The 22,369-nt window shown below is 46.7% G+C and overlaps 3 protein-coding genes across 6 annotated transcripts in view; 1 reads left to right on the forward strand and 2 right to left on the reverse strand.

Annotated features, from left to right (window-relative positions):
- LOC135906872 (uncharacterized) overlaps positions 1-22,369 on the forward strand; it is a 151,451-nt gene that overhangs the window by 123,591 nt on the left and 5,491 nt on the right. Inside the window, exons 1-5 of one of the 2 annotated variants that reach the window (XM_065438500.2) lie at positions 11,589-11,719; positions 12,651-12,757; positions 13,846-13,899; positions 15,516-15,548; positions 21,218-21,340. In XM_065438500.2, the coding sequence (XP_065294572.2) occupies positions 11,650-11,719; positions 12,651-12,757; positions 13,846-13,899; positions 15,516-15,548; positions 21,218-21,340 (387 nt within the window). In that variant the 5' untranslated portion in view covers positions 11,589-11,649. Of the gene's footprint in view, positions 1-11,588; positions 11,720-12,650; positions 12,758-13,845; positions 13,900-15,515; positions 15,549-21,217; positions 21,341-22,369 lie in introns of those variants that run through there. The other variant, XM_070538547.1, reaches the window with a different exon arrangement.
- Positions 1-22,369, reverse strand: part of LOC135915971 (sulfotransferase 1C2-like) — a 67,831-nt gene that overhangs the window by 30,463 nt on the left and 14,999 nt on the right. The window contains exon 1 of one of the 3 annotated variants that reach the window (XM_070538545.1): positions 19,044-19,155. The exons of 1 other annotated variant lie outside the window; for it this stretch is intronic. The gene's annotated coding sequence lies outside the window, so the exon portion shown is untranslated. Of the gene's footprint in view, positions 1-11,519; positions 11,649-19,043; positions 19,156-22,369 lie in introns of those variants that run through there. One more of the 3 variants, XM_070538544.1, reaches the window with a different exon arrangement.
- On the reverse strand, positions 2,503-4,907 carry LOC135915981 (uncharacterized PE-PGRS family protein PE_PGRS54-like). Its single transcript, XM_065449161.1, has one exon. The coding sequence runs from the start codon at positions 4,904-4,906 to the stop codon at positions 2,570-2,572; it is 2,337 nt and encodes a 778-aa protein (XP_065305233.1). The 5' UTR covers position 4,907; the 3' UTR covers positions 2,503-2,569.

A 22,369-nucleotide genomic window follows, 5' to 3' on the forward strand; every position in this document is an offset into this window, starting at 1 on the left:
AAGGCTACTCAACAATAGATCATATTCACACTATCAATCAGGTGATAGAGAAATGTGCGGAATATAACCAACCCTTATATATAGCTTTCATTGATTACGAGAAAGCATTTGATTCTGTCGAAACATCAGCAGTCATGGAGGCATTACGGAATCAGGGTGTAGACGAGCCATATGTAAAAATACTGAAAAATATCTATAGCGGCTCCACACCCACCGTAGTCCTCCATAAAGAAAGCAACAAAATCCCAATAAAGAAAGGCGTCAGGCAGGGAGATACGATCTCTCCAATGCTATTCACAGCGTGTTTACAGGAGGTATTCAGAGACCTGGATTGGGAAGAAATGGGGATAAAATTTAATGGAGAGTACCTTAGTAACTTGCGATTCGCTGATGATACTGCCTTGCTTAGTAACTCAGGGGACCAACTGCAATGCATGCTCACTGACCTGGAGAGGCAAAGCAGAAGAGTGGGTCTAAAAATTAATCTGCAGAAAACTAAAGTAATGTTTAACAGTCTCGGAAGAGAACAGCAGTTTACAATAGGCAGCGAGGCACTGGAAGTCGTAAGGAAATACATCTACTTAGGGCAGGTAGTGACGGCGGATCCGGATCATGAGACGGAAATAATCAGAAGAATAAGAATGGGCTGGGGTGCGTTTGGCAGACATTCTCAGATCATGAACAGCAGGTTGCCATTATCCCTCAAGAGAAAAGTGTATAATAGCTGTGTCTTACCAGTACTCACCTACGGGGCAGAAACCTGGAGGCTTACGAAAAGGGTTCTACTCAATTTGAGGACGACGCAACGAGCTATGGAAAGAAGAATGATAGGTGTAACGTTAAGGGATAAGAAAAGAGCAGATTGGGTGAGGGAACAAACGCGAGTTAATGACATCTTAGTTGAAATCAAGAAAAAGAAATGGGCATGGGCAGGACATGTAATGAGGAGGGAAGATAACCGATGGTCATTAAGGGTTACGGACTGGATTCCAAGGGAAGGGAAGCGTAGCAGGGGACCGCAGAAAGTTAGGCGGGCGGATGAGATTAAGAAATTTGCAGGGACGGCATGGCCACAATTAGTACATGACCGGGGTCGTTGGAGAAATATGGGAGAGGTTTTTGCCCTGCAGTGGGCGTAACCAGGCTGATGATGATGATGATGATGAGCTCCTTAATGTAGAACATGTTCACGAAGATACGCTACCAGAACTTTAAGTTTTTAAAGTAAGTGAAGAAAATATATACACGAGTAAACAGCGGAGCAACGTGACACAGCCGGGACGACCGGACTGCCATTGCCGTCTTTGCGCTGTTCACCCGCACGAAGTTTGGCATCAACTCGCCCACCGAAGTCGATCATTACGAACAATACATTTGCCGGCGTTAGAGCCTCACAAGAGCTCGCCATCAGCTTTCTTGCTCCCAGTTACGCCTTCATATCATAGTAATACGGTAACGATTAGCAGATCTGTGTCCTGCTAACGGTCTAATAATTTAGGGCCAACGCATGTGCCTTCAAGCAGACGCATTCAATACGCCTTAGCTCGACCATTGCAGCAGAACTGGCGATGAAGTTTCAGGCTGTGCAGAACACAACGTAACCTGCCTTCTGCTTCTTTTATACTGGAGGATGAAATCACGTGGCCGGCTCATTCGCATGCACTCACGTTGCGACCGCATGCGCTCACGGTGCTACAATGTCGCAGCGCCCAATCTTGTAACCAACTATGGTTAAGGTCTTGCTAAAGTATTCTAGAAATGCTGTAATTTTTTGCAATTTTTCTCACTACGAAATGTCAAAATTAATTGTTAATTTTTTCGAACAGGCTGAAATGTTGACTGTAGGTGCTGGAATGTTGCTCCTTGAAATTATTTACAGGGTAGACAGCGTTTGTTGCAAGTAATTGGCTAAAATCGGGATACTTCAACCTCATAAATAGTTAGGCGGCTTATAATATTGGTCAAAGTCACAGAATTAAAATGTTTCACCTAAGCATCGCTGAATTGTGTGTGCTATCGGCTGTGACAACTAAGTATTTGCGCCGAAAATAATTTTTTTTAGTGTCACTGGGATCGTTTTCTAGTAACAACCTTAGTAAAGAATATATGTCCGCTAACCTACAAAAAACAAAGATCTCAAACGCATAATATCAACCCGTAAGTACATGCTAAAATTGTCAAATGACGAAGGCTCTTCACCAGGATTTTCAAAAGCTATAACTACTTCTCATAGGGCGTGCCTGCCGGGCGAGTTGATACATGACTATAAGTGGAAGCAAGCAAGATAGGCGAAAAAAGCTGCTGAAAGTGAGACACAAGAAAAAACACCAGCCTTCTTGCTGTGTACTGCTACCCTTAATTTACTTCGTAGCTTTTCTTTCCGTTTAGCGTACTGGCTGCTCCGCTCTCAGATTTTCTTTTTCACTTTGTTCACACAATACATGCCGGCATAAAGGAAGGAACTGCGCATTAATACGACAGAAAAGGCACCTGGTGCTCGTTTATTCAAATCACTAAATTAAGGCTGCCCCACTTACCACCCATTAGTGACCGGCATCCCCACCGACACTTAATTCTCCTTGTACGACGCTAGCGCGACCTTGCCCCCGACCGCTCCACCTCCAATGGCACCAGCTCCAAGACCTCCACCCATCGCGCCGCCTTCTTTGACACCGAGGCCACCGGATGCAGCTCCTCCTAGACCAGTGTGTCCGCCACCTGCACTACCGCCCAAGGAGCCGCCTTTGAGTCCTAATCCAGTACCACCGCCACCAGCACCCAGGCCACCGCCTAATCCTCCACCTTCTTTCACACCCAGTGCGCCAGAGGCACCTCTTTCATGACCCACACCTAAGCCGCCACCTCTAAGACTGGAGAGTCCGTCGCCTCCAACACCTGTCCCACCACCCAAAGCCCCTCCTTTCAAACCCCCGGTGAGCGAAGAGCCGCCTTTGAGGCCCATGCCAGTGCCGCCACCCATGCCCAGTCTGCCACCTTGCACAGCCAGACCACCGCCCTTGAGTCCAGCACCAACTGATCCGCTTTGTCCAAGCCCGCCTGTGCCTCCACCCAATTTCATGCCGCCGCTACCGAGTCTGCCACCTAGTCCCCCTCCAGAACCACCTGTGAGGCCCATTCCCAAGCCACCAGAATTCCTGCTACCACCTACTCCCAGAGTACCACCGCCAAGTCCGCTGCCAAGTGATCTTCCAGAACCTCCTTTTATTCCAACTCCAAGGCCGCTAGAACCACCGCCTCCTCCCATACGTAGGGAGCCGCCTTTCATGCCCAGTCCTCCTCCACCAGAACCGAGTCCCGCGCCACTTCCAAGTGAGCCTCCCCCAAGGTTACCACTGGTGCCCAGAGACCCTCTAGCTCCACCACCTCCCATTCCAACGCCGAGGCCACCAGATCCGAGCCCGCCGCTTGCTCCCATTGCACTACCAGAACCGCCTCTGGCTCCTATACCAAGACCTCCTCCACTTCCCGCACTACCACCACTCAACCCTAGAGATCCACCACGAGATCCTCCCGACAGACTACCTCCCATGCTTCTACCAGATCCTATTCCGCCCATTCTGCCACCAAGAGAGGCGCCGTTCATGCCAAAAGAGCCGCCATAGCTCTGTCCGTTGTTTCCGAGACCAATTGATCCCCCTCTCAATCCACCACCACCAGCTGATCCTCTGCCGCCGCCCATATTCATGCCAAGAGAGCCGCTGCCTCCTGTTTCCCCTAGACCGATGCGTCTATATCCGACACCGCTACCCAGATTTCCTAAAGAACCACCCAAGCCACTACGAAGACCAAGTGAGCTACCACCGACATTTCGGACACCTCCAAGCCCACCCATACCCATCCCATTGCGGATACTGTAGCCTCCAACATTCGGCATGGCCATTCTAGCACCACCGAAGCTACCTCCATAACCATTTCTGAGGGCCACAGTCCCCATCTGACCGCTGCCTAACCTGTATCCACCTTGGTATGCAGGCGCTAGGCCTATTCCACCTCCGTAGATACCCGAACCTCCTCTGCCAGCGCTAGAGTAGAGAACTCCTGGTGACCCCCCTATAAAGCGAGTGCCCATCGTAGACAAGGCAGGCATTCCCTGTTGCATTAGTCCGTAGCCTACGCCCGGTTGCAAGCCATAGCCTATCCCGCTGCCAGCGCCTGTGCCTAAGATACCGAGTCTACTCCCGGCCAAGCCGAGTCTTGTGCCTCGCAGTCCAAGCTGAGTCCCGGAGATGCTCATCGCTGGTCCTCCCTGTAACGCTAGTCCACTCGTCGCCAGTGCTGGTTGAAGGCCGTAAGCAAGGCGGCCGCCGCTCATACCAGTTCCCAATTGAGTTCCTACCATGCCGTAGCCCGGTCGCAAGCCACCACCGCCGCCGTACACAATCCGTCCTAAACGAACACTTCCACCGCTGCCAGAAGTCGGTGTCAGGTAGCGCCTGCTACCACCGCCCATGGACGTTAAACCACCACCTCCTCCGAGGCCTCTGTTCATTTCGTAGCCGACACCCGTTTCTGGTACTCCCGTTTCGCCGGCACCTCCTTCATAGGTGACCACGATGGGTCTTTCTTCGTATGCGAACTCTTCGTGTCCGTTGTGACCCGCTGCGCCATGATGTCCGTGGGCACCGCCGTGTTCTCCCATGCCACCTCCATCGTCTTCGTCGGCTCTCTTGAAGCGGCCGTGGGACGGTTCTGAAGGCAACTCCGGTGAAAGTTCATTTTCGTCACCGCTGTCCTCTGCGATGACGAGCACTCCAAAGCATGCGTGAACATCCACGTCCGCTGCCTCGAACGCTATCTTGACTTCCTTTTGAGAGCTTGCCGCAGAAAGGACTAGGACAAGAAGTGAATTGAGTACGAACGTCTTGCTCTGAAGGCATCCTACCATGTTGAAGCAGAGCGAGCGCCAAATCACGAATGGGTGCTGGGGAGAGCTTGCAAATTGCACCTAACCAACCACCTTCCCTCGATTTAAGTCGTGATGAGGTTCTCGCGTTTTCGGTGAGACACTTCGTGACTGGTCGAACCTCCAAATAACTGCTGTTCAAGTGCAAAAGGGCACCTGCCGAAGTGTAAAGACCACGAAGCCTCAAGCTTCGTGCAGCTGGCATTAAAAAAAGAAAAATGCTGCAGACCGTTATATGCTTTCATTATTTTGTGAAAGGCACAGCTCTGTAGAACAGTCGCGCCGCAGCTTGAATTCTATGATATGTCCTTAGAAAATCATTTCTCAACCTAACTAGAATAACTTGATTTAGGATACTAAAGGCGGAGCAACATGGGCCAGCAAGAGGTGTAGAACAGGAGTGCCAATGGGCGCTTAATGGAAACGTTTTTCGATATACGCACGAAGACGTTATCATAATTATGCAGCTCGTGCGCTCAAGAAATTACATACACTTTAAGCATCTATCGCGTAGCCGCAATCACCACAATCGACCGCCAGGTGGTCTTTCAGCACAGATTCCTTTAGAACTCGGGTTAAGAACCTAAAAAGTCAGTCTTCATTTATCAGCGCTCTTCTAGGTTTCGTCAACAAGCATTATTCATGTGGACAAAGCGCGATTACACTATATCAGTACCAATGAACGCAACTAGTCCTCACTTTTGTATTGCAAGCGTACGACCATTCTGAAGAAACAGCTCTTTTCTGGAAAAATAGATCCCTCGGCAATGGAGCAACTACTGCCATCGTTTCGGGAGGTGATAGAAGCAAGCGTAGAGAAACTTCAGTCAGGACGGTCTTCAGCGCATTATAGCCTCAGCAATTAGGATTGTTACTTACTCTTTATGACATTTCGCTCCCAGCGGAAATTTTGACACTGGAAACAAAATCACGCGGCAACAGGCCTGGTGATTATAATGGATGTATGGTGCATAGCCAAGCTATTCGTGGAATGATATAGCAATATGGGTTAATATGGGTTATAAATAGCTTTAATTTATTAAATATATATATAATGGTTATTACATGATATAGCAATATGGGTTAATTAAGAATTTATTTCTGGAATTTTACGTACCAAAACCACGATCTGATTATGAGGCACGCCGTAGTTGGAGACTCCGGAAATTTGGACCACCTGGGGGTCTTTAACGTGCACCTAAATCTAAATACACGGGTGTTTTCGCATTTCGCCGCCATCAAAATGCGGCCGCCGTGGCCGGGATTTCATCCCGCCACTTCATACTTCGCAGCCCAACACCATAGCCACTGAGCAACCACGGCGGGTAGCAATATGGGGTCTCGCATGTTCGTGCAGCGAGGGCGACGGCTCAAGAATGACGACAAATCAGGATGAGGATGCCGAATCGCTTGGTGCAAATATTTTTGCTCGTTAGTGCAAAAGCTTGCGCTTAATTTTTGACATGTACGAACCAATCCTCTAGTGTCAAAAATAACTCGATCAACGCAATTTTTTTTATGGTTCTCGCTTCACCTTATTAGAGGGAGGCGAACCGTGACCTTCTTATTCGATGCTCTGTCGCTTGGTTTGATGGTCACACTCGTAGCAATATCTGTCATGTCTTGCGACGATGCTTAACGCTAACGTAGGATCACTTCTCGCGCTTTCCAAACATCCGGGAGGAATTGTTCGCATGGTGTCTTTCTGTTCGCCTGTCAATGAGCGATTTTCGCATTCAGTTCTTGTTTCCCTAAATCGTTGCCTTTTATCTGGTGACACACATCCCTGTTGAATTTGAGATCTTGTGATACCGGGTGCGTGGTAACACGGAGGTTTTCGTGCATTAACAGCATGACACGTTCCACATTGGCCGTGGTACGTGTCGTTTAAGGGTGGCCCACCCTGTGATTGCCTTGAACAGAATCTCTGCTTTTTCTAAACGTTTGATACCGCTCAAAGACACGGCTTCTCGTTAACGCTTCGTCACCATTTACTAGCTGGATCATGTTCCATGTTTCACGAGGTGTTTTCCCTGGCCTAATCCAGAACTTAAGAAGAAGCTCTAGCTCGGTGGCTCCTATTTGAATACACGAGAGCGGACAAACGTTTTTTTTCTCGGCAACCACCGCACTAAATTTGAATATATATGTGTTGCATTAAAAAGAAAGGTTTAAATCTAGTGACTATTAGAAACAAATTACCATTTAAACCACTGATTTCTTTTTAATAAATATTGTTGGAAATTGCAAAATTTCAGAAAACAGTACTATTAGGTTGACAACTCCCTAACTCAACGATGAAAATAGATACCACGCTTCTGTAAGCTGCAAATAATAGTACACGTAAAGCGGACCAAAGGGATGTATTGTACAAATATGTCCTGGATCACACTACTGTTTTGTGAATAAGACTTTTCTGATACCCTTCTAAACAGTGTAGAAAATTCACGAAAGATCTAAATTAATATATCAATATTGCCCGCTTTCGATGGTTTAATGGATGCAGTTTACAGAACTGCAGGGATGCAACTCGGGTGGCCGGTCCAATTGGCTCCCGTTACGTCAGCGGGAGTACTTGAAACCTGCCGCTACACTAAGCTATTTTTTAATAGCATACCTTTACTTAGTAATTTGCGTGTTCTTTAAAAAAATACACTCAAATAAAAGAAAGGAAGATGTTTCTTCGAACCAATGGCCTTTTTCCACCTGAGAATGCGAATTGTTGGCTACAACTCTTACAACGGCAGCCGATGGAACGGGGAGGGCCTCGCACATGAAACCAGGGGCCATACTGATGAACTGTCTGATGTAAGTGGTCCATATGTCTCTGCTGTACTTGGGTGATGGCATCGTCTACTTGCTCACGTTTGATAGCTACATCATTTGCTTAGTGACCGTCCTTGATGCTTTCAGTCGAGCTGGTCTTCAGCTGAACTCCGCCAAGTGACACTTCGAGCGACGCCAGATCACTGGGCTCAGCCACCTTGTAAGTGCTGTCCGTGTTGAAACAGATCCCGGCATGGTGTGAGCCATGCAACGATTCCAAGTGCCAAGCTGAGCCAAGGACGTCCGGAGTTTTCTAGGATTACGCTCTTGTTTTCGTCGCTTTCTCCTGAACTTCGTCGACGTCGCCAATACCCTTACTGAACTCTTAAAGAAGGAAGTTTCTGTCATGTGGCGCCTTGAATAAACAGCATCTTTTGCTGCCCTCATCCGTGTGTTTACTAAACCACTAATGTTTGCACCGATTCCGGTGTGGCCATGAAATTGCTATTGCTGGCCAAGAAAATCGCTGTAAGGAGCGAGTAATCGCCTTCGCCAGCTTTCTTTTTCCGCCGTAGTCGGAATGAAACCATAGAATTGGGTTTCATGGCCAACCTTTTCAGCGTTTACCATCTATCATGCCCTCTGCTGGATCTTGTCGCTTAAGCATCCGTCTGGATGTTTCGCACGCTGGGCACTGCGACTCGTAGTGTACTCGTTCGGTGTACATAAGTCTGGGCGATTGCACCAAGACGCCGGCTGCTTGTCGTATTACCCGGTCGGCGTTCCCGACTTCATTGAACCTGAATCAGGCGTCTGAGTACTCGCTGTTCTTGCATTGAATGTTATCCCCACTGAACAGCAAGGAGACATGTCCTTGCGGCTCGTCGTCGGCCGTACGTCTGACCTCTGTGTCACCAGAGCCTTCTGTTTGCTTGTTTGAGCTATACACAACAGTGTTCTGTATCATTGTAACAAAGGCCCAGATGGCCCAGAACTTCTGCTTGTACCACTTCAGCATCTATGTTCAAGTGTTGCGCACCAGTTTTCCGACATAGTGACTACCGGTCGCCTCGGTATCTCTCACACGTGCGACTACGTCCAGCGTTGGTCCTTGTCACCTGGCATGTACCGTTCGGGGCTCCGCTACATCGCTGTTTGTGAATCCTGTTAACGCCGCAAGCGCCCTTCGGTGCTGTCTGTCGGCCAGCTACACCCTATCGATAACCCTGCACAACCATCCTTTCGTGTTGGTGTCGACTTTCTGGGCCTTTGCCTACGCCCAGCTCCGGAAATAATTGGGTTGTAGTCGCGACGGGCTACGCCACGCGCTTTGCTATGAATCGAGGATTGCCGACAAGCTGTTTTGAAGATGTCGCTGACTTACTCCTCTACGGCGTCTTTCTCCATCAGGGCGCACCTCAGCAGCGTCTCCCAAAAGTAGTTGCTACTTCTCAAAAGAAGTGGCTTACATCCTTTGTTGCGGCTCCACTGAACACAAGCTCAACCCCGCATATCATCCCTGGGCAAACGGACTGAACGAGTGCCTGAACCGAAAGCTAACTGAGAGGCTGTTCATGTATGCTTCACCTGATCACCGCTACTGGGACAGCACGTTACCAGCTGTCACTATTGCGTATAAATTGCCGCTTCATTTACGGCATCCTACGTTGCTTTTCGAGACTATCGTTCCATCTTCTGCCCACTTTCCTGCTCACTACGCCAGCGCCATCGCTGCTCGAGCCCGTGAAGCTCGTCAGCTTGCCCATGAGCTGTTCTCAGCGTTGCAAGAGAGGCCGTTATGACAACTAACACAAAGCGTGCACTTCTCACCAGGCTATGTGGTCCTCATATGATCGCCATGCTGCAGCGTTGGCCTATCAGAGCAACTTCTCTCGCTTTACACTGGGCCCTACAAGGTACTGCGCCAACTCGGTGACGTCAATTACGGGATTACCATTCGACACTGCCTCTTCGAACTAATTGCTGCCGACAAATGTTCTGCCTGTTTCGAAACAAAAACTTTATTACTCTGCTATCCTTTTGTCATCATAGCTATAGCGCCACGATGGCACTTCCGCTGAACGGGGCTGATATTACAAAGCGAGTATGTACAAGGATTAACGAGATGCTCGGCAGGGCGATGAAGACGACGACTGGGACGCTTGCGTCTGTGCGCATTCAGCCATTTTGTGTTATCGTCTTGCATGCTTTTTGCATGACTCTTATAAATGACATGCAAATAAACTTTTCGTCTACATCTGTCCCGTCAGGATATATCGTAATTACTACGCATCGCACAAGTTGCACTAGACACCCGCCTTGGTGGTGTAGTGGCTTTGGTACTTCTATGCTAAGCCCGAGGTCGCGGAATCGAATCGTGGACGCAGCTGCCGCATTTCGGTGGGGGTGAAGTACAGGAACACCCCTGTACCGGGCATTGGATGCTCGTTAAAGAAGCCCAGGTGGTCAAAATTAACCCGGAGTCCCTCACTACAGCGTGCCTCATAATCATATCGGGGTTTTGGCACATAAAACGCTAGAGATTAATTTTTAATAAGTTATAGCAGGAAAAAGTTCTGCGGCAAATTGTAACTTTTTTTACGGCTACTGCGGCATCCACAGCTTCACTATGGTTTATAAAACGGCCAAATTTCCCGCTGTTTATCGAATGTGTAAATGAAATTGCAAGGTTACACCCTCAGAATCCGCACAGTGCGTTATGATGGACGTCGTGGGAGAGTTCTCTGTGCTGTTTTGACGGTATCTGGTTCTTTAACGGCCACCTAAATCTAAGTACACGAGCGTTTTTTTTTTTTTGCACTTCATCCCCATCGAAATGTGACCTCCTCGAGCGGGAATCGAACCAGCATGCACACACTCAACAGCAGAGCGCCACATAGCCACCGATGTGCACTGCTGTGAGTGCTTGTTAAAAATTAAATTCTGGAGTTTTACGGGCCAAAACCACGACCTGAGTAAGAAGCATGCCGTATAGTGGGACCCTGGATGAATTTTGACCACCTGGAGTTCTTTAACGTGCTCCCAGTGCATGGTTGTTTTGGCATTTCGCCCCCATGGAAATGCGGCCGCCGCGACCGAGATTTGATCCCGCGACCGCGTCCTCGGCAGCGCAGCACCATAGCCACTAAGCCAGAGCGCGGCGGGTGCGAGTGTTTGTCGAATGGCAGGAGAATGCTGTGGCGCGTGTGCCGAACTCGAGCGTCGCGTGCCCGTATCCTTCGTGCTGGCAAGTTCCAGCCTCTTCGGCGCAGCACATCGGCCAAGTGAAGATACAAGGTTAGACAATGCGTCCTGCGTGAGGGCCACCCGACACGTGTCTGCTGGGTGTGCCGTTTGCCACAAACTGTCGGCACGCGAGAGCGTGCTTATCGCTGGGACCGCTTCAACCCGCCGGTACAAAAATAGACGCTGGCCAAACCGACTGGTGCTCTTCGTAGACAACGAAATTCGCCAGACGCCGATAATTTCATGAACAAGAGAGTAATGAGCAAGAACGCGCCAACAGGTGCGCAAACATTTCGATTACTTTCGCGGCAGTTCCGGACGACGTTCACACGATGACAGCTCGGCAAAGTCGGGGTGGAACTTTATCAGTGACCTCGCGCATATTTTTTCCCGCCCGTGGAGCTCGGAATGAAAAAATAAATAATTTGTGAGTGACAAACCATTCTGAAACAACCTAATCAAATGCTTAGAAATCATCGTCCACCAAGGGGCGATGGTGAGGCGCCGTCCGACGGTTGTATTCTCATATGCACTGTCGTGTGCTCTATAAGCTATAAGCGGGCAAGCATGGCGCCGTGCTTACCCTGGGATGCGCGAGCCGCTGTGCAAACACACAACGCCTCGCAGCCACGAAGCTCTGCAAGATTGATGAGCGCGGAGTACAAGAAGGACTCGAGCCAGGTGCAGAGGAAAGCGCGCCGCGTTCAGTCACGATGGTCCGAGCAATGAGGTTGGTCCTGTTGGCTTTGGTCATCGCCGTCGCTTCTTGCGAGAATGACCTGGGTAAGACGTTGTCTTGATAAAGTTGCTGCATATGTGGTTACGCTCCAATGATATTGATCATTTGCCAGGCGGTCTCGGCGGAAAAACAAGAAAAGAGCCGGGGTTTCTTTTCCTGAACCTTTCTTAGAGTGTTGCGACAGCGTTTTCTTACTTCTTTGCCTCTCCTCTTTACCTCTTTACATCTCTCACAACTGAATGCGATGAATTGTTGTTTACTGCCGAGGCGTGCTAAATATAGCCATGGCCGACCGTCCGACTGTCCATCGTCGGAAAGTTTAGGCCTATATAAGGACCAGATGGTCCCAATTATATCCACAAAATACTAATCTTATCCGACGTACTCCGCCAGACTTAAAGATTTGTAACAGCCCACGCCGAGGGTTGGGCGCGTGGCTGGTGCTCTGGAGGTTTCCTTTTTCCACGTGCGAACGGCCACCCCGGCTAGGCCGATTTCCACAGTGGTTTAAACATAGTTTCACACATTTTCACACCCGCATGGAGTACGAGCGGCTGCACCTAAAATCACTGTGAGTGGCATACACAGTTACAAGCACACCAGCGGCACGAATAAGATGAGCCATTATCTTTTTTTATTCGCCTTCTGTGCTATGTCCTTTTTTTTTCTGCCCAACCATTCTTCGCCAAGCAACCAAACCACCCACAGTGCGTCATTGAACCGGCGCCGACAACGTTGAGGTATAAAACCATACTGGTCAAACCGCACACGTTACTAATCTCGATAGTCGAAGTAACGTTGCCTCAAGTTCAAGCCCACATTTGCGAGGTGGCGAGAACTATAGAATGCTATGGGGACCAGAGTTATAGAACGCTGTGGTGCCGGACGACCTTGCCCGCTTGAGCGGGGCAAACTGTGAAATCGCGTGATCCAACATTTGATCCCAGATTCCGAAGGTCTTTTCTGTGTGCGCAGAATTCCGGCTGCAGCTCATTTACGAGGCGGTCGACAGCGCATTGGACAAACCGCAAGTGAACCGGCTCGTGCTTTCGGCTATGCGAATGTTGAACGTCGATTCTAAGGTACGCAGAGAGCAGTGCACGGGAATGTTGCTAATTTAGTTCAAATATGAGCGCAAATAGGTTCCGCTAAGTTCGTTAATCATATTAGGCACAACCTATTTAACTTTGACTTCGTCTCTGCTTAATTTTCTTTCGTCTTTTTGTTGTTGTGGAAGAGCTACAGATGCACCTAATTAAGGCTAAAGAGGTAGACTCCATCACTACAAGATGGCCAGCCTCACTGCTTCTGTCGCTGCAACGGCGAAGGCACGTCTTTTGTGGCTAGTGTCGCAGCACCGACGTAAGCTGACCGAGATAACAAACCGTAACAACAGTGGCAGCGATTAATTATCGCATATCAACATTTATCCTTTACCTCTACACCTGTGAAATAAAACGAGGGAAATTTAAAGATGTAATAAGTAGGAAAAAAGAATGCGTATGTTTTTATTATTTCTCAGTAGTAACTAAATGAGAAGTAGTCGTTCCTACTTTTGAGCAAGGATTGCACGAGTGTTTCATTTTTATTTCTTTCTGTGTATTTCATCTCAATGAAGGAAAGAAGTGAGAAAACTCGGGAATATGGCAGCTGCGCATTGTGTAAACAATCAGCTTAGATGTCTGCGCACCGGAAAGCAAAAAAAGAAAAGCACAAAAGCGAAAAACATTTATAAACGTCGCAGGCGAACACGTATCTACTACGTCTATTCGCAAATAATGAAAGCAGTGCACGAATAATTGAAGTGCTGAAGCTGGTGGGAGGAAATTTAAACCTCTACGTCAAGCCTTTGCTCGTGTTACTCTACGTCTCATTTCGTGTATGTTAACTTCTACGCGCCTTTTGGCGTTTCTTAGGTAATGTAGTATAAGCGCAATACGACCGTATCGTCCACTAGCCAGCAAGTTCAAATAAACGCGTTCTTGAAATGACAGTTATTGACTTGGGCACGGAAGAAAAAAAAAGCGCTTTAGTATAGCTTTTACCTCATTGCGTACGTGTCTGAAGCACCGAAAGCTATTCACTTTAGCTGTCATGGTTTCTGACGTAAAAGTGAATAAAGCAGGTCGCCACAAGCGGTGTGTCTTCTCTCTTTCACATTTACTCGCAGGACACAGCGATTATGGATGAGTGCTACTCTAAAGGAAACAAAGATATACACACGGTAAGACAATAGCAATGTAGCAGCAGCTTTACGTTGCTCTCGCAGCATATTTTTGCACTTGCCTGTTATAATTAACGCTTCATTTCATTCACGATTCCATAACTTCTTAGGCATACACTTGTGATTCGAGTGTGTCCCTTTGTATTGTCACCTTACGAAGGACTTAAACAGCCCGTCGATTCCGTAAATCTCAGTATATATGTTGCGCCTATTTTACAAGCTAACTATTGGTTTATTGGATTTTTAAAAATGTGCATAACAATAAAGAGATCTTGCAGTGTTCCCAAGAAATTTGCTTCATGTTGGCTGTCCGGTCTTGTGTATGCTAGTTCTTGCCACTGGGTTGCGCCCTGGGCGCTCAGTTTTCTTTGTTCTTTCTTTTTAATTTTAAAGAATCAAGCATTCTGTAAACAACCTGTTCTATTTAGGTTTAGGGACCAGTAGGCCTGTCATATAAAGTAAAACATGACAACCATATCAGAAATCCCACTTTCACTTTTAGCCTGACTTTCTTTTTTTTTAACTGCTGTTGTGGCCATTTTGTGTTCCCTTTGCTGAGCACAACAAAAATAACGCAGCCTTAAGGCCATGTTCCTGTGTATCGCAGCTTGAGAAAAATTAACTTCACAACAAATAAATTTCCATAAGGAATTACTATCAATATATCAGATTACGCAAATAACAGTCAGAAATCGCCAGACAACATTGTCGTTTTGACGATTCTGTCTCGAGAGAGAATATTTGCGAGGAAAAAAAAGGAGCTACTTACGTACTATTGGAAACTACCGCATTACCGCCCTCCCCTTTCCTTTCTTAAGCTCATGTGACCTTTCCAGAGGCAAAATGTGCATAGTATAAAACGAGTTATGGAGAAATCCGCAAGTTGGCGGAAGTCTCACGAAACGCAATATATTCAGCACCCGAAGGTTGTAAGCGGCTGTAATGGGGAACCCGTACCATTTTCTCAGACAGAAAGCTTCGAAGGTGAACGTAAATTCGTGCGGGTCCGGGGATCGAAAACGGGAGAAACCCATTTGCGGGGTGGTCGCTCTACGATCTCATTAAACCAGGGGGCAAGCAGAACGCCGAGCGAAGCCAGGTTAATCGACAACTCCAAGCGCAGGGACACTGAATGTGAATAACAAGTTCGGCGGGTAATTTTCTCTCCCAATGTGATCAGTGCGTAACCTGAAATTCACAACCTTTTTTTTAATCCCCCATCGCGTTAAAGCTTGAGCACGTATTCCGCTGCGGCTGCATTCTCTCTAAAAATATCCACGTCAACATTTGCCCAAATGCTAGTATTTCATCTTTATGCTTCCATACCCACGGATCTTTCTTCTTTTTACCTAAACAATTTTCTGTAGTTATATGTTCTTCATTAGTATTATTGCAGTGCTGCTCATGTTAGTTTGAGCTGACGTAGTCTTGTCAACTGCATTGCTTATGACGCGAGCAAACTCTCATGGCAAGAGAACTTAACAGAGATGAAGCTAGTTTCTTTAGCCTGGTGCAACGGCTAAACACTTTGATTTTGCCGCTTTAAGCACATGTATAAATCCTTGCCGCTAGTGTATGGTAACTTCACACTAATTTCTCTTTTATCTTTTTGTCAGATGAGAGTGTGCTATACCGACACAACTGGAATCGTGAGTATAAACATATCATTATAAGCTTATCGCTACAACCTATAGGCTTTCCTTATAGCTTTCAAAAACGGACAGTGTCCTTGACATGCGAAAAAATTACGCCATTTCATTAACGTCGCACAGTGACTATCGCAACATCCTTGGCATACTGCCAGTGCAATTATTTATTTCACCTGTGCAACGCCGGCCTGTTTGGGGTATTTATCGGCGCACCTACCATGCCCTACCTGTATGTTAAGGCTGCTACGTTTCCCAGGCTGGGATCTTGAATCAATTCATATACTAAACTGCTGTGTATTTATGTAAAGGAGGCCGAGACCCCGCAAGGCGTTGTCCGCCTTTTATATGGGTCTCCCCTTAGACTATGCCTGAGGACAAAAAGGCGTAACGAGGATTTGACTGGAATCACCATAAATTGCGCACCCTCTCCTCCCATTCTTATTGTATTCGTGCGCGTTTGCCTAATGATTATCGTGAATTTGTAGGTAACTTCCCAATTCGGTTTTCAATTCAATTTAATTCAATATTTCAAATATATTCTTTTAAATTCAAATAGTCAATTTTTTTCTGAGTGAGGCTTGTCATCTAAAAGCACAGGGACGGCAATAGAACATGCCTGCAGACATCATGCCGGCACATGTTGTGCTTTTTATAAGCCTAAATGCCTTCTACCTTTTCTTGGTACTAATTTTTGTTTTTACTATAGTCGATAGCTCGTTCTATTACTGCCACGGTCGTTCCTAATCAAGCCAAATTTCGTCAACTCCTCGACATAGTAAGTAGTGAATTGTTGATTCTCATCTTGGAACTACAAGATGTGCAGTCGCTCGGATGCATATTACGCTCCGTTCTCATATGGGACATCGATTTCTTACACATGCCGGTGTGAATGCAACATTGCCTCAACTTCATAAAGAAAAATATCATTCTACACTTAAGTTCTCTCTCTTCCTCTTTCACTCCCCATTCCCCTCCCCACGTGTAGGGTAGCAAACTGGACTCAGTCTGGTTAACCTCCCTGCCTTTCCGTCTTCCCTTCTCTCTCTCTCTTCTTGTCATCATACAAATATTGAGCTGTATTCTGTGCTGGAATACTATTACCTGTTTATTATTAAATTACAGACATTCTTACAATACCGTTCGTTGCCTTGCGTACGTTGAACGCGATGTCTTTGCTGGATGCTTCTGCCGGAGCACGTCCGTCGAAGACATTTAGCTTAACATTGGGGAACGCAGACGTCTAGAAGACATTAAAATACAGGCCGCCATGTGGTGCCTCCCGCCAAATGTGTCCAAGCCAAGCCAACCCGTTAGCGCATCCGGCCGTTCCTATGCCGGCACTTCTCGTTAGGCTTGCGGACGCCAAAAAATCGCCGAATGATCTCAGAAATTAAACGCGCTGTGCCCGCGTAGCTAGCATTTCATGGGTGTCTAAAGTAAACGAAAGCTTACTTCAACACTGGCGATCTAGCACCACGTGAACATTACGGACGTTTTCACTCACCGAACAACGCGCGTTAACATAGCGCACGTAAAGCACGGAACCCAATTAGATAGAGAGTGTGCACAGACAAAGCTATTAAAGCGAATAGCTTTCTTGGGCTCTTTCGGTCGTTTTCGTGATAAGTAATATCGTGGTTGGACTTTGTCGAGGAAAATTGGGGAAACGCAACGTGGGAAAGGGCAACCGACTTTCGGACAACCGAGTTGCGAAGAGGGGTGGGAGGAGTGGGGAGGGACTGTCGCGCGCCAGCTCTCACGAAACTGAGTTGCGCGGGGTGGGGCGGAAAAAAAGGGGGCACTACTGTCTCCCGTTAGTTCGGTCAGTCGTTCGTCGCAGGAAGGTGAGGAAAAGCGAGCGTGCTCTCGAGCAAGCGAGTTGCCGGGAGGGGCAAAGTAAGCCATTTGTGCCCTTTCACACCCCCTCTCGAAAGCAGGTGCTGTCGGCTGTACACTGTAAGAAAGCAACAAAACAGTTGCGGCTACGTTGTCTTTCAAAATAGCGGCCTCGCAAGCGTGCTCTCTTGTTGCGTAAGGCGGTCGCCGGGTGGTAGAAAACAAGTTTCGGCTTCCGCGCCGCTTGCGTCATTCTATGTTTGCTGAAGCCGTCTAACCCCAATCACCTTTGAAAACAGAAAATCAGCTTTGCATTTTGCAATTGACGTGTCTGTAAGCAGCGTTGCTATTTTAGCAATTTTGTCGCTAGGTGTGGTGACATGCCCGCGTCTAGCGACAAAGAGTGAGAGAAAGCAAGGGGAGGGAAGGCAGGGAGGTCAACCAGAACAGCATGCGGTTTGCTACCCTACAGTGGGGGTGGGGGAAAAGGGAATAGAAAGGGGAAGAAAGGGAGAGAGTCAGCACTGAGTACATGTGGGAGGGACACCTTACACAATGACACTATAAGCGGTCTCTTAGGACCGTGCACTTCAAGTACCGCACTAGTGCATGAATCGCTTTTCGAGCCAGTGACGGTTGTGGCCACGGTCCGAGTATCTTTGACTCGGTGAACGGTCTCGAGTCTAGTCTGTGTAAAGTTGCCCGCAGAGAGAGGCGTTGGACATCGTAGCGAGGGCAGGTACACAATAGGTACTCGATGGACTCCTCGCACCCACAGGAGTCGCACATCGGGCTCTCGGTCATTCCCATACGGTAGGAGTATGCGTTCGTGAACGCCACTCCCAACCACAAGCGACACAACAAAGCGACAAAGTTTTCTATTTAGCGACCGGAGTCTTTTTTGGCGACATTAATGAACAATTGGCTACATGTTAGCGACCTTTAAGTTAGGAAAGTTGCTTCAAAAATGACATTCTAGAACGCAGTTCGTTATTCACAAGCTACATGTAAGCGACCGAAGCTCGCTGTGCGAGGCATAGGCTCCACGACCGTGATGTAGCCACGTTTTTCCTTCACATTGGTGGTCTTCACGCTGTAATTGGGCTTCTCAGCACAGTCTTAAGTCCTAGGCTTCACATTGTTCTCACAGAGCTAATGTTTTCTTATTATTAACAAAACCGATTTAAATTGGTTGAAATGCTGCGGGTTCTGCGGCATCCCGAAATGAATTCGTTTGGTGGACGTTCGCAAGCGTAGCAGTGTATTATTTTTCGAGAACCAATTGGAAAAAATTTTTTTGCTCAGAACACGTGTATGAAGCAGATCCACCACAGAAACGCATATAGAAAGGCGTAGATATTGGAGCGGCTGAGCTCGTTCACGTGAATCCGTACAAATCGTTTACGCTTCTTACAGCTTTCAGTTCAATCAATACTTCACGGTAGCTTTCAGGTAGATCGAGGGCGGAAGCTTAGTGTTTGACCTGCATGAAGCTCTGCTAATTGTCGTCCTCCTGTTAACAACATGCGGCGAGGAATTTAGTCCTCCTATCTCAAACGTCGAGAACCAGAAGAATTCAGGTATAATGATACTGTGTGGTGCAGCGCGAAGTTGGACAGGGGACACATCTAAAAACGAGGACGAACGCTTACGACATACTAAGGTCCAAGGCCGAGCGTCCGGCGAACAAAGTCCGGAAGGGTGACGTCCCCGCAGGTGTGGACTACCCCGTCGTATTGCAGCCTTGAAGGGCACAAAGAACGCAGCCGCCGCAGTTCATTTTTCCAAAGGTGGCCTGTGAAGTGATCAATGCGCTCACGATATTCCCACCATCTCCTCTTCCTTGTTACATTTGGGATGTTTCAATTTGAAATATGAGTTTAGGCTCTCATCATCCATTATGCTCAAATATAATAGATGCCCAAAATAGATTCAGAAAAAAATATTCTACATTTACTCAGCTGATTGAAGCTTGTTCATGATTTCGCAGCAGCAACTCATGTTGCTAACCAACTCATGTTGAAACCAAATATACAAAATTCTTATATATTCCAGCAAGGCATTCGACAAAGTTTCCGACAAAAGTTCCTTTATAAATTAAATGAAGTCCTCAAAAATACACGATTGATAATTGGGTTCTGAGCCTGCCTAAGAAACCGGCAGCAAGATGTTGCTTACAAGGGCCGCTCTTCAGAACGGCTTCAGTAGACGGTCATCCCACAGGGATGCCGGTTTGGGCCATTTTTTTTTCTCATATTCAGTAATAACATATTAACATATATTTGAAGTAAAACAAAATTGTACGCTAGTGACTTTGTTATTTACGTAGAGTAGAAAAGTGATTCGGGCCGACGTGAGATGAATCAGGATTTTCAGAACATTATAGAATGGTTTCAAATTCCGCCAAATAGAAATCAAGTTGAAAAAAACTGCTTTTATGGCTATTACCTGGAAACGAAAAGCTTGGAAATTTAGCTATTGGGGAAATAATCTGCTTCTTGCTGAAACAACTCACTTTAAATAGATGGGCATTGCATTAATACCATCTTTCATTCATCAAAGCACATTGACTACGTTAAAGCTAACCCATACTGGAAACGTTTATTTCTACGAAGAGCTTGAAAATGATGAAATCCTGCTGCTTAATTGCTAGCGCATACAATTTCTATCTTATCACTAGTACGCTAAGCTTCTATATTCTGGGACCCTTTTACTAAAACTGACATTGACGAAATAGAAAAGAAATACCAACAAGCAAAAAAAAAGAAGAGAACGTCCGCTTTACAAATAGATAACAGCTCTGGGCGCTCTTCTGCAACAAATATTTTGGCTAAGCCTAGTTTATCTACAATTTGCAAAGGAATCGCTGTTCCTGTATTAATATATTTACCTATTAATTAATTGGCACTACAACAGTGACACATCGAAAGTAATCTCTTTGCCATCCGGATATGCCACCAGACAAACGCATAATTTACCCTGTATGTGCCTTTCGCGGATGCGAAAAGGTGTTGCGAAAATACTCCAAGTGCTCCTTTGTTCCGAGAGCTGTTCACGAGTGGAACAGTTTAACTAATGATAAAGTCCTTCAACCAAGCGTTTACTCCTTTGTTTTAAAACGAGGGTCCTGAAATCGTGTTCTTTCTACTTTTGTATGCTGTGATTGTATCTGTATTTGTTACATACTTGGAAGTTTTGCAGTCATTCTGTATATTGTTTTGTCAACTTGTTTTTTTTATTTTCCTGTGTCCTAACTTGTTCATGTGCAACTGTTGATTGGACTCGTAATTGTAATTGAATCGTAATTGTTTTTCATGGAAATTAGCTTTCAAGATTAGCTTTCTGTAACGTTCATAAAACTTATTCAGCACTCATTCGTATGGCTGACAGTCCTGCATGTGATGTCTGCGGCTGCGATGAGAGGAGGAGGAGGAGGAGGGCGACTGTCCTCAGTTTGAAGCACAAAGACAATCTATGACCAACGCATTATGGAACTAGGTGATCGTCTACTCAGTAAACAGACAATGTTAGAACACCGCTCCCACCGATCATCGGCTCAGAAGGCACTAAAGGCAATTCTCTGCTTCCTGAAAACTTCTGGCTTGTGCGAGCGCCTTTGACTCTGTAGTGCTGTTCGTGGACGTCTCTCTACCCCACCTCTCTCTTTCTCTCCCTTCTTTCTATTCCCCTACTCCCGTTCCCCAGCGTAGGGTAGCCAACCGGACTCTTGACTGGTTAACATCCCTGCATTCCTTTTATCTGTCTCTCTCTCATAGCCCTAATGCTGATATAGATTATATGCTAACCTGTTTTACTCTCGCGCGAATTTGCAGTCCGTTAATGGTGTGTGCAACAAGGAAGGCATCGAGAAATACGTCAGCAGCCGCATGGGTCACATTCCTGATTTTTTCCGTGACCTTACCATGGACCTGGTTGGCTGCAGCTGCTTCAAGAAGGCGAGTTTGATGCCCTATAGAGTTCCCAATAGCTTAAAATCGACTGAACTGAAATTTATTCGCAAACTTTGTGGGGATAGACGGCGGAAATGCTACCGAGATAGCTTCAATATTACTGGCCACGTCCTAGAAGAGTTAACCTGAAAGAACTTCAGGTGTCCTAGCAAGATGCTGGTTACCTCACGGAAAAAAAATGAGACAACTTCGAGTGTTTTGGCAACATCCAGACCATTTTGCAGAAAAAACAAAAAGAGGTTGAAGCCAATTCATCTGTCCTGGAAACATCCAGGCCACCTCGTTGGAAAAAAAAGCTGACGCAACTTTTGTGTGTCCTGGCAACAATCTCGACATTTCACAGCAAGAAAAGCAAAAAAAACGTTAGGATTTCAGGTGTCCCGGCAACATGCAGCAAAAAGTCAGTTTTGTCCTAGATAAAAAAGAAATCCTGCGCAGTACGAAATTCAGGGATAGTTTTTCATTAAAAAATTTCCCTGTGCCCATCCTACGACCGAAGTGCACCGGCTGTTGCGCCGCGAAAGCTTAAATATAGAAGGTTAATTATGGGTTTTGGAAATGCTTACTAAATGTTGCTCCTCAACCCTTTTAAGGCGTTGTAAGAAGCACTTACTTTCTTTACCGGAGTTCCGAGAGATCTAGCCGTGACACCAGGATTCAACTTGCGTAAGGATTGGGCCATGATGTGGTTTCTATACGATTAAAAGACGAACCGCAGAAGGGTTGCCTCTTGTCCTGGAACAAAAGAACGGGCAATGCCCCCCCACCTGTTCGGGCAAATATTAAATAGTGTCAAATATTTACAAGCTCAACAAAAACAACATTATATTGTATTGCTCGAAAGCGCCATGTAAGCGTCATACGCAATGTTTCCCACTGTGTTGTGAGATGTGATCCCAACTTCATATATGAGTGAAATGGAAGGCGTATGTTGTAGACCTTATGTCAGTCATGTCTAACTTGTGTGGGATAATTACTTCTTTGCAGTAAATTACTTGTATAGACACCCCGAAC

Source organism: Dermacentor albipictus, chromosome 5, assembly GCF_038994185.2.
Source record: "Dermacentor albipictus isolate Rhodes 1998 colony chromosome 5, USDA_Dalb.pri_finalv2, whole genome shotgun sequence".
NCBI classification, from domain to species: Eukaryota; Metazoa; Arthropoda; class Arachnida; order Ixodida; family Ixodidae; genus Dermacentor; species Dermacentor albipictus.

Excerpts from the sequence above, each read along its gene's own strand:
- LOC135915981 (XM_065449161.1), bottom strand. The coding sequence starts at position 4,906 with ATGGTAGGATGCCTTCAGAGCAAGACGTTCGTACTCAATTCACTTCTT.